This window comes from Oryx dammah, unplaced genomic scaffold (assembly GCF_014754425.2).
Source record: "Oryx dammah isolate SB20612 unplaced genomic scaffold, SCBI_Odam_1.1 HiC_scaffold_8, whole genome shotgun sequence".
Taxonomy (NCBI): domain Eukaryota; kingdom Metazoa; phylum Chordata; class Mammalia; order Artiodactyla; family Bovidae; genus Oryx; species Oryx dammah.
The window spans coordinates 35,949,034-35,961,071 of NW_024070192.1; the positions used below are offsets into that span (position 1 = coordinate 35,949,034).

At 36.2% G+C, this 12,038-nt stretch overlaps 1 protein-coding gene across 4 annotated transcripts in view; it reads left to right on the forward strand.

Annotated features, from left to right (window-relative positions):
- RABEP1 (rabaptin, RAB GTPase binding effector protein 1) overlaps positions 1-12,038 on the forward strand; it is a 94,044-nt gene that overhangs the window by 20,399 nt on the left and 61,607 nt on the right. For all 4 annotated transcript variants that reach the window (XM_040243668.1, XM_040243669.1, XM_040243670.1 and 1 more), the window contains exon 2: positions 9,161-9,289. In XM_040243668.1, coding sequence (XP_040099602.1) covers positions 9,161-9,289 — 129 coding nt within the window. The remainder of the gene's footprint in view (positions 1-9,160; positions 9,290-12,038) is intronic.

A 12,038-nucleotide genomic window follows, 5' to 3' on the forward strand; every position in this document is an offset into this window, starting at 1 on the left:
ATTGAAAGATTAAAAAAAATCAGACTGAAACAAACACTTCTAAATAGGTGAAATTAATTTTACTGAGATTAATTTTATTAACAGCTTTATTTGAGATTCAATTCATACATCATCAACTTTACCCCTTTAAAACACAATTCAGTGGTTTTTAGAATATCTGCAGTGCTGTGCATCCATCACCACTAATTTCAAAATACGTCCCTCATCCTCCAAAGAATACCCTGACCGTTAACAGTCATTCCCCATTCCATTCCTCCTCCTCAAACTGCTGCTGCTAAGTCACTTCAGTCGTGTCCGACTCTGTGTGACCCCATAGAAGGCAGCCTACCAGGCTCCCCCGTCCCTGGGATTCTCCAGGCAAGAACACTGGAGTGGGTTGCCATTTCCTTCTCCAATGCTTGAAAAGTGAAAGTGAAGTTGCTCACTCTTGTCTGACTCTTTGCGACCCCATGGACTGCAGCCTACCAGGCTCCTCCATCTATGGGATTTTCCAGGCAAGAGTACTGGAGTGAGGTGCCATCGCCTTCTCTGTCCCCAACTGCTGGCAACCACTAATATTTTAGTCTCTATGAATTTTCCTTCTCTGGATATTACATATAAATGGAATCGTACAATAGGTAGCCTTTAGTGTCTGGCTTTTTTAACAATGTTTTCAAGGCTCATCCATCTTGTAACTTCATTCCTTTTTGGATATATAGCATTCTGTTGTATAAATATACCAAATTTTGCTTATGCAGTCATCAATTGATGAACATTTGAGTTTCCTTTCTTTAGCTGTTATGAATAATGCTTCTCTGAACATGTGTGTATAACTTTCTGTGAAATCAATTTTAATACTCTATTTATCCAGTATATTCCAGATGTTATAATTTCTACATGTGATAGAAAGTATTAATGAGATAGTAAAATGTTTTTGTACTGAAGTCTTCAAAATTCCGTTTATGTTTCATATTTAACACATAATTCAGATGGCCACATTTCATGTGTTTGGTGGCTGGAAAGTGAAAGTTGCTCGGTCATGTCAAGACTCTTTGTGATCCCATGGACTGTATAGTCTATGGACTTCTCCAGGCCAGAATACTGGAGTGGGTAGTCTTTCTCCTCTCCAGAGGATCTTCCCAACCCAGGGATATGAACCCAGGTCTCCTGCATTGCAGGCAGATTCTTTACCAGCTGAGCCACAAGGGAAGCCCAAGAATACTGGAGTGGGTAGCCTATCCCTTCTCCAGTGGATCCTCTGACCCAGGAATCAAACCAGGGTTTCCTGCATTACAGGCAGATTCTTTACCAACTGCGCTACCAGGGAAGCCCCGTGGCAACCATGTTGGAAAGCCAAGGAGTGACTCATTGGGACTTGTATGCAAAGTTGGGAAAGTTGCAGTTTTACCTGCGTCAGAGATGTTTGCTGACTCCTGGACAGATATACATTACTGTCTCATTTCCATTGCAGTTGAAGACTTCTTTCCTTTGTTTCGTCAAATCCTTGCTGCCTTTTAAAACCCTGACTTATGCCCCTCTTCATCAATGGGTTTTAGTTATTCCCGCTTATCTTTTTTGTTTACTTATTTATTTAGTAAATGTTTATTGAATGCCTTCCGTGTGTTAGCCACAGTTCAAGGTGTTAAAAATGTAACATGTAACAATGAGCAGGATACATACAGTCTCAGTTTTCACTGAGGGTCTCCTCTAGTACGGAACAATATTTAAACATTCAGATATTTAGGGAAATAGTTTCAGATAGTGATAAGTGCTATGAAGATAATAAAACTGGCCTGAAGAGGATAGCAGTTATGCTATGAAGCACGAAGAGGACAGCACTTAATGCTACCAAGCACTAATTTATTCTTGTACTTTTAAATTCATACCACAGTAGAGCTGATCAAAAAACAGTCTATGCTAAAATTTACTAGGTTTAAGTATATAGATTCATGAGTTTTCAAACATACATAGTTTGTAACCATCACCATAATTGTGTTAATAGAATGTTTTACCCCAAAAAGGTCTTTCATGACACTTTGTGGTTAAACTCCTCTGGACAAGTGCTTTTCTACTTTCTGTTGTCATAGTTTTGCCTTTTCTAGAATTTTATATAAGTGGGATCATACTTTTTGTGTCTGATTTCTTTCACTTAAACGATAATCTTGAGATTTATCCAGATTGTGTGAATTAGTAATGTATTTCTTTTTGTTGCTGTCTAATATTTCATTGTATGCCATTTATAGTGGGCATTTTGGTTTATTTCCAATTTTTGCTTATCATAAGCAAAAGTAGTTTTGTATTAAAGCTTTGGTGAGCTCTTGTGTGCAAATCTTTGTGTGGAAATATGTTTTCATTTGTAGGATTGCTGTATCATATGGTAGGTGTGCATCTGTAAGGAACTGTTTTCCAAAGTAGTTATACTAATTTGCATTCTCACCAGCAACCTTACTGACACATGGTTAATTCAAACACAAAATAAGGATTAAATTCAACTTCCTGATAGTGAATTTTCAGAGTTCCAAGCCAGGTCCTAAAGTGGCATGATGTGGTTCTACTTATGAATGCCAGTAGAGTTATAGGCAGAAAGCTGAATTCTTTTGGCCTTTTCTTAAGTAAGCCTTCTTTGAGTTTTAAGCTTAAGATATATAAGTTTTGAATTGCTTTATTTGTCTTGTAAGTGGGACTCTAAAATATTTAAATATCCAAATAGTTAGAAAATATATCTGTTTTTCATAAAGTCCAGTGAGAGTCATGCTTTTTCATCTGGCTTGGCATTTGGTATTTGAAATACTCGAAGTAGAATAATACCAATTTGTACAAATTGAATAAGATAGGTATCCATTTTTATCCACACATAGTTATATCAGTTGTTGAACATGAGCTTTTGACAGTTATGGTAAGTGTGCTATGTGTAATCAGAAGTTAAGGTGATTAAATTATCTGGTAAAATACATGTAATGGTGGTTGAACTATATTGTATATCTTGACCAGTATTCAAAAATGTCCATAGTTTATTTCAACCATATAGTTAGCTTTTTTAAAAAATTGAAGTATTGTTGATTTACAATGTTGTGTTAGTTTCAGGTGTACAGCACAGTGATTCAGTTGTATATATTTGCTTGTGTGTGTATGTACTCTTTTTCAGATTCTTTTCCCTTATAGGTTATTACAAAGTATTAAGTATAGTTCCCTGTGCTATACAGTAGGTCTTTGTTGGCTATCCATTTTATATAAGATATTATGCATAGTCAGCTTATTTCTGAAGTTATCTTTATTGGGCCAGCGATGACAATGTGAGATCACAGCCAGTAAAAGCTAGGGTAAATTTATAGTATGTTATTAAGAGTATAGCCCCCAGATACAATGTTTCTACTAAGCTGGTATTGTGTTAGGATTAGTGTGTCCTGTTTTATGTAGATTTTTGACTAACTGTAGTGTGCAAAGAGAGCAACTGAGATCATGAAGAATTTAGACATTATTAAATGGTGAAGAGATGTTTCATCTGGAGAAGAAAGGAGAGGGCAAGTGTGAGATGTCAGTTAATAGAAATTTTCCTCACTGATTCTGTAGGGCAAAACTAAGATTTCTAAGGAAGATGATTTCAAGTTCTTTTAGTAAAAATAGATATTTCTAACAGGTGACCAGTTCAAGTAAAGCGGGGAGGATAATCTAAATCTATTAATGGTGGAATTGGCTGCCCCATAAGGCAGTGAACTGAGTTGTTAGCATTATGTTTATGTGTAAGCCATGTGATCACATGTCTGTTTTAGGAATGGATTCCTGCCTGAATTAGGAATTGGTGTTTCAAACTATTTTGACCTCTCTCCACTGTAAGAAGCACTTTTTCCAGTGGAACCCAATCATGAAATAACATATACCCATATTAAATGTGTTGCTGGTATTTCCTATTATATTTTATTATTAACTTTAAATGGCAGATTGCTAATCACTAAGGTGATGTAACAGCTTACTAATGGATTGACATTTAGTTTGAAATACATTGGATTATAGTAATCTATACAAATCTTTGCTAAGTCACTTCAGTCATGTCCAACTCTGTGTGACCCCATAGACGACAGCCCACCAGGCTTCCCCGTCCCTGGGATTCTCCAGGCAAGAATACTGGAGTGGGTTGCCGTTTCCTTCTCCAATGCATGAAAGTGAAAAGTGAAAGGGAAGTCGCTCAGTCGTGTCCGACTCTTCACGACCCCATGGACTTCAGCCCACCAGGCTCCTCCGTCCATGGGATTTTCCAGGCAAGAGTACTGGAGTGGGGTGCCGTCGCCTTCTTGATACAATCCTTATAACACTATTATCCAGTTGTTATTCCCATTCAATAATGTAAACTAAAAATTGGACCCATAAAATTCCACACTGCATATGCCTAGAGGTTAATTAATTAATTTTGACCATTAACATCTCTAGGGAGGTTGAAAATTAGAAAATGTTCTGTTTTTTGATTCTTCTCACCGCTGTTCTTGTCACCCCTGCCACCCATTCCCCACAACAGTTTTTTCCATCCTTAATTCTACGTTTGCCCTTTTGAAGACTCGATGCTTAATTTTTCTTTATCTCAGTATCTACCTGAATTAAAATTTGGTGCCAGTTCTTTTCATTTAATATTTTTCTGGATTTATGACAACATTTTCAAGTGATTTGCATAAACATCTAATTTTTACATGAGAAATAATCGACTTTCTTATTTGAAACCCATCATTTAAAAAGTGTTATCTTTTATCTGAAATACTATAGCACCTAATTATTTAAGAGAGTTTTTAAAAAAGAATAGAAGAGAAAAAGAAAATAAGGGTTTTCATTTTGCTTCACATAAGGAAGGCTAAAAAGATGTTCTGTGTAAACTTCATCACCAGATGTTCTTTTGTTTTAGAAATGGTTCCTCTGAATAAATGGACAGGGAGAAAGGCTGCAGTATCTTAAAGTTGTTAGAGTCAGATTTTGGAGGATTATATAAAATGAGATGACAGGCTTTCTATTATACTAAAGAATTTATGTTTATCTTTAGTATTATAGAAAAAATTATTCTCAAGTGCTATATCTGTTTGCTCTAATACTGTCAGGTAACTGGTAATGTTATTGTAGACTGCTTTACTTTACCTTCTCCTTCCCCTTCCTTACTGAGGCAAGTAATTGTGGATTTACTGAATATTTCCTAAACAAGGCATCATTCAGTTGGTGTATTTACTGCAAATAATAATAATTTTTAGTAATCCTTTAAAAGGCTGGACAGAGTTTTCAGAGTACAGGGAAGAGTTTTCAGAGTACAGGGAAGAGTTTTCAGAGTACAGGTCATTTGCCAGCTGACAGGCCACTTCTGAAACAAAACATTTTTGTTTTTAGCACATTTTTAAAAATTTCAGCAAATTATTTTGCTAAATAATATGTATGTGGGAAAATATACGTGTAGTTTTAAAAAATGAGTCTTTACTGTGTTAAAATATTTTAAGACCATTGAAGTAAGTTATGTGTACTTTTTAGGAGCAGAGAAATTGAGATGGAGCAATAGGACAAAATTATAATCACTGAAACTTAAAAATGAAGCACCTTACTACTTTTTAATTTAAATACAATCGAGTGTAATTTATTGTTTTGATTAGCTTTGATTCAGAGAGAGAACCACTCTGAATATAATTTGGCCTATTCTTACCAGTCATATATATATATATTTCCATAGATTGTATTATGTTATATTTCAATATAATTTTGTGTCTTAATCTTTTAATATAATTTTTCTGACTTAATATTATTCCATTGGATGGATGTACATAGCTACAGTACTTAATAGGTTCACTTTAAAGTCAATGATATACAAGTTAAGACTTCTGAGTTTCAGGAACTGTTCAGATTCTTTTGTTCCACTGGAGTTACGCATTTTTTTTTTTTTGCTTGAAATAGGTGTTTTCCTGGATCTTAAATGTTTTTAAACAAAAAAAATTATGATTGTAGTAACATTTAACCTAGATTGTGTTTTTCCCCCCATTGATAATGTCTCATCAAGTTTAGTATACTGGTAGAGGGTAATAGTAGGACCCAGCTTGAGGCTTTAAAATATTTCTAAATTATTACATATTTTCACATTCATGTCAAAATTAGGGAAGGATATATACTTAACAATTATTGTACCTTTCCTTCATTTATTTGCCATATTATTCTTTTCTTTTTGTATTGTTGCTTAATTTAGACACTTTTGGCAGGCAGCTATGCTCATCACTATACCACCAATGCAGACATTTTGAATAAATGATGTAATAATTTTTCTCTTTGCATATCAAGCATTAAAAGAAGCCATTGCATAACATAGTGCGCCCCCTTTATTTTATTACTCAAAAGAAGGTAGCAGTATACAGAATGTGTGGAATGTTTGACAGAGTCTGATATGCTAATAGCTCTGAGCTGTGAGTTACAGCAGGCTTAGTGTTGTTGAAGTTGGCATTAATGGTGGCATGTTGCTAGGATGATACATGGTAGTACGGAATGATATGAGCTGGAAGTCTAAGCATGGAACTGAGTCAGAATCATGAGGCTAGAAGCAACTTCTGGGCTTTTGTCAAAGCCAGTTGATCATTCTGCTGTTTTCCCTTATTCATTTAATATCAGTAAATCTTACTAGTTTATAGCTAATATTTACCCATTTTTTCTTTAATGCCAGGCTAAGTGGTTTTCACATGAACTGTTAATTAGTTATTGTGAACTGCTAGTCGCCATGTTAAAAAAAATATTTTGTGTGATGAGATCTATTTTCAGTTTAATTTGTGGTTGGTTGCTCATGCATTATGATTTAAGAGATGCCTGTTTTTAAACTTTCTTCTTCTTTTATGCAAGGTGAATTGATTTTTCCAGATAAAGCTGTAGAGGCATTGTTATAAAAAGCAGTTGTTTGGGCTTTTTTATGTGTTGTAGAACTGTAGTATGTTGGAAATAGTTGAGGTGGATTTAAGAAAATTTGGGGGAGGATTAAAATTTTTTTTATTGAAAGAAAAAAGAGAGTAAGAGTGTTAGTTACTTGGTATATCCTCAAGAGGATCACGACTGCTGGAATTGAAATTTGTCCTTAGTTGTGGAGAGAGGCAGCCAGATCTGTGGGTGTGGACTGTGCCTCAACTGTAGGTCAGAGCCAGAACAGGGTGGGGAGTATTGGAAACACACTTAATCTTTCTTGGCTGTAATTTTAAAGGCTGTATTTTAGTTTTTATTGATTTCTTAGCTTCAGTTCCTAAATATAATGTTGAAAGTACGGACATTTTGTGTGTGTGTGTGTGCACTTTAGTGGAAGGTAGTAGTGGGTGGGAGTGTAGTTTTTAGTGATAAGTAAGAACTGAAGGATCATCTTTCTTTATTTCCCATTGCTTTTCCCTAACTCATGTTTTAATGAGTAGCTACCTGTAACTGAAACGTAAAGTGGAAAATTTGCTTAATTTATTTAACAATTGAAATCTGGACAATTAAAAATACCAAGACAAGTAAATAGTACAGAGAACTTATTTCCTTTATGATTTCAAAAGTAAATATGAAATAACTACACATTTCCCCCTTCCAGTGGATTCTCCATTCCTCTTTTTCTCTGAGGGTTAACACGTGTTCAGATGATCAGATGTTGTACTTTGCTTTGATGTAAAGATCCTAGATGTTTGCTCCTCAAAATAACTCCTTACCTTTAAAGACAGGGAACTCAAAGCAGCTATCATTTTCTCTTTTTGCCTTGGATTGCTTTGATGCTGTTAGATCTGTAGTGAGGCTTGACTGAAGATGTCATGGGAGCAAATAAATACTGGTTTTAATTATTTAGTATTGAAGGAGTTGTGGCGAACTTTGATAAGCACATGGAAGAAATTAATTAGCCGTAGTCCTGTATCTTTTAGACAGATCCTTGCATTTTTTCCAGTCTTTTTTTTTTTCTGTGTGCTATAAAATTATAAGCTCAATTTAATTGAGTAATAGGTTTAGAGGAGTATTAGGGCCTTCAGAGATAATCTCAGATCATGGTTAAAATTTTAGTAGATTGTTATTATCTGGTTGTAGGGATCCAAGACCTCTGCTGACCTAGATAATTAGGCAGACGTGTTACTACTGATAACACGTAGTATTATCTCCCTTTCTGGGAGAAGGAAATGGCAACCCACTCCACTATTCTTGCTTGGAGAATCCCTTGGACAGAGGAGCCTTGTCGGCTGCTGTCCATGGGGTTGCACAGAGTTGGACACAACTGAAGCGGCTTAGCATGCATGCATGCATTGGAGAAGGAAATGGCAACCTGCTCCAGTATTCTTGCCTGGAGAATCCCAGGGACAGAGGAGCCTGGTGCGCTGCCATCTATGGGGTCGCACAGAGTTGGACACGACTGAAGCGACTTAGCAGTAGTAGCAGCAATTACTACCGATAAGCATCCCCTGGAGCAATTAGGGTCATAGCTTTGTGGCTAGGTTGCGGTTGGGGTAAAGGATGCTGCCAAGAGTTTGGATTTCCCTCTCCTTGGTTGAACCAAAATACTCTCAGGGTTTGGTCAGGATAGGCGGTTTATATATTCAGCTGTGGCCAAATTATAGAGCTCCTCAAGTAAAAATGGGTCCCAGTCCCTGCCATACCATAATCAAGTTAATTTAAAAACCGGATAATCTCCCAGTAATGGAGAGTTCATACAGAATGTACAGTTCTGTATCCTTTCTATATGAAAGGTTTTTTCATTATGATTTCAGTATAATGAGCCAACTTGAAAGTGGGAGAATGGTTCCGTTTAGAATAGCTGTGCTAATCAGAGTGCCCTTTAGATTATACTTATAACTCGTGAGAGAGACAGGAACTAGCAAGATTGGCAGCGGATTTGTTTGTGGGATAAACAGCCCAAATAATCCAATATTTAACAAATTCATAAGTGGATGGACATACTCAGTTATACAAAGGAACTTTGAAGCTTTCTTTTGGGAAATTTGCTTTATGTGATTCTCCATGTATGTACTGTTTCAGCTTACAGGATTCATTCACAGCATGTGTATTAAGTTGAGTAGAAGTGTCTTTTTTGAAAAATTTCCAGGAATACATTGGATCTTTGGGAGAAGCTTGACCACTTGTTTCTTTATAGAAATATGCAGCTGCAATACTAATCAATTCTTGTAACTTAATTTATAAATAAAAATTATTACTTGTTAACTAGTATTTTTCTTTTCAGTTTCTCTTCAGCAGCGGGTGGCAGAATTGGAAAAAATTAATGCAGAATTTTTACGTGCAAAGCAACAGCTTGAGCAAGAATTTAATCAAAAGAGAGCAAAATTTAAAGAGTTATATTTGGCTAAAGAGGGTAAGTTTATAAGTCTCCCTCAACCCCTGTACTAAAACTGTCTTAAAATTTTTTGTCAAGTTTCTTGATAGTATATACAATGTTAATTTTAATCACTGAATAAATCTTGATTTTATTTCTAGTTGCATTGTATAATAGAAATCTATTTAGAGGTTAGGGTTAAGAATGAAATTGTAAAACAAGTTGAATAATACATTATTTAGATATTTCTTTGTCTTTTAACATTAATGATATTTAATATGGTAGGCTAGATAGTCCTGGGACACAGGACTTTCAGTCCTCTTAGCACTTGGGAGATAGCCCCAGGTAAATCAGGACAGTTGGCATTCTAATAATAGCCTTAGCTGTTATATTAAAACTGACATTTCATGTAATTTATTCAACAAATGTTAATTATCCATTAATATGTTTAATACCTACTATCAGGTAGGCATTGTGCATTGGTGCTGAGTATATAGAAGGGGCAAGATTCGTGTGGCTCTTGTACTCATAGAAGTTTAATTCTATGGAAGAAAAAAGATTAATAGTGCACTTAGTTGCTCAGTCATGTCCGACTCTTTGCGACCCCATGGACTGTAGCCCGCCAGGCTCCTCTGTTTGTGGGATTCTCCAGGCAAGAATATTGGAGTGGGTTGCGATGCCCTCTTCCAGTGGATCTTCCTGACCTAGGGACTGAACCCAGGTCTCTTGCATTGCAGGCGGATTCCTTCCCGTCTGAGCCACCACAGAAGCCCAAGAATACTGGAGTAGGTAGCTTCTCCCTTCTCCAGGGGATCTTCCTGACCCACAACGCTCTAAGAGATGACACCTTGCAATGGCTTTGATTCCATGTCCCTGCCAGACTCTGCTGAGTCCCCCAAAAAAGCAAAGTGTATAAAGCAAACGTATGAGAGCATATCAGGAGGGAACCTTACTCTGAAGGATGACAGGAATGGTTTACATTTTGGATATTGACATAAGAAGGTATAGATATGGTTTCTAGAGCCCTCTAGACCAGTGAGTGATTCTCAGAATGTGATTGTGAAATAGCAGCATTGCATTAATAATCTCCTGGGGAACTTGTTAGAAATGAAAAATTTTGGAAGCTACCCCAGACTTCAGAATCGGACACTCTGGAATTAGAGTCTATAGCAGATTGATGTTTTAAGGTTCTCTCCAGGTAATTCAGATGCACATCACATTTTGGGAATAGATGCTCTAGTATAGACCAGCAGCTTTTAGACTCTAAAGTGGATAAAAATCACCTGGAAAACTTGTTGGAACACAGTATGTTGGGCTGGAGCCTGAGAATTTGTGTTTCTAAAAAGCTTGTAGGTGATTGCATTACTGCCAGTCCAAGGGCCACAGTTTGAGAACCATTACTCTAGACTGGTGATCCTTCAACATTTAAGTTTATCTACTCTGTAAAATGTTTACATACACCCCTCGTTCCTTAAAAAAATTTTTAATTTTAAATTTAAAAAGATTTGAAATATGTCAGTTCTATTGTACTGTTAATGCTGACAATTTAAATAAAAAATTCATGCTTTAGACATATCCAGTATAGTCAATCATAGTGATTTATGATACTATCCATCACCGATCCATTGAATAAAATAAATGTCAATAAATTCTTCAGCAGGAATTTTAGATTTTCCCCCTCCTTGTGTTAGTTTTAATATCTTCCTCAGAATTTTATTCTAAAAAGTGATTTTTTAGAACACAAATTTGAGTGTGCATCAGAATTTTACCTCTAGGGTTTATTAAAAGGAAGATTGCTGAGCCCCACCCCTAGAGTTTCTGATTCATTAGATCTGTGGGATCCTAGACTTTGGATTTCTAGAAAGTTAACAAGGTAATGCTGATATTGTTGGTTCAGGGACAACACTTTGAGAACCACTAGCCTACAGTAATATTTTGTGCTTGAAAGCCATTAGAAAAATTGGTCTGATTGCTCTGCAATAAAAATATGCACATAAATTTCTTTTGTATTGCAGTATTGCCGTATACAAGTGATTACATCATAAATATTGTATACACTTAAAAAATAGTATGATAAGGTGTAAGAATTACTGGAAATGCAGGTCTTAAGAGATACATTGGTTCTCCTGCCCAATTAAGTCATTAAGCTCTAGTGAATATTATTACTATCTAGAAAAAGATACGTTTCAGTTTTTTTCTTTTCTTTCTTTTTTTTAACTAAATATAAGTTGGGAATTCCCTGGTGGCTTAGTGGTTAGGATTCTGGGGTTTAACTGCTGTGGCCCGTGTCCAATCCCTGGACAGGGAACTGAGATCCCACAAGCTGAGCAGCATGGCCTTAAAACAAAACAAAAATAGATGTAAGTTAAGCCCCTGGTCTCATAAATAAGTAGATGGAAGTAGAAGTTTTTCTTTTTTTAAATAGTGATTGTTATTTTATTCTCTTAACTCTTTCTGAATTATGTGTTCAATCACCCAGTGCTCTAGTTTCAATTTTATAGATTGATAACTCAAATAGGTCTTCTTTCAGTTTTGTTGAAGTAGACTTTGCAGTCCATGCATGCATGTGTGCTAAGTTGCTTCAGTCATGTCTAACTCTGTGACTCCACGGACTGTAGCCCATCAGGCTCCTCTGTCCTTGGGATTTTCCAGGCATGAATACTGGAGAGGATTGCCATGCCCTCCTCCCGAGGATCTCCCTATCCCAAGGACTGAACCCATGTCTCATGTCTCCTGCATTGGCAAGTGGGGTCTTTTACCACTAGAGCCATCTGTGTGACCTGCCAAA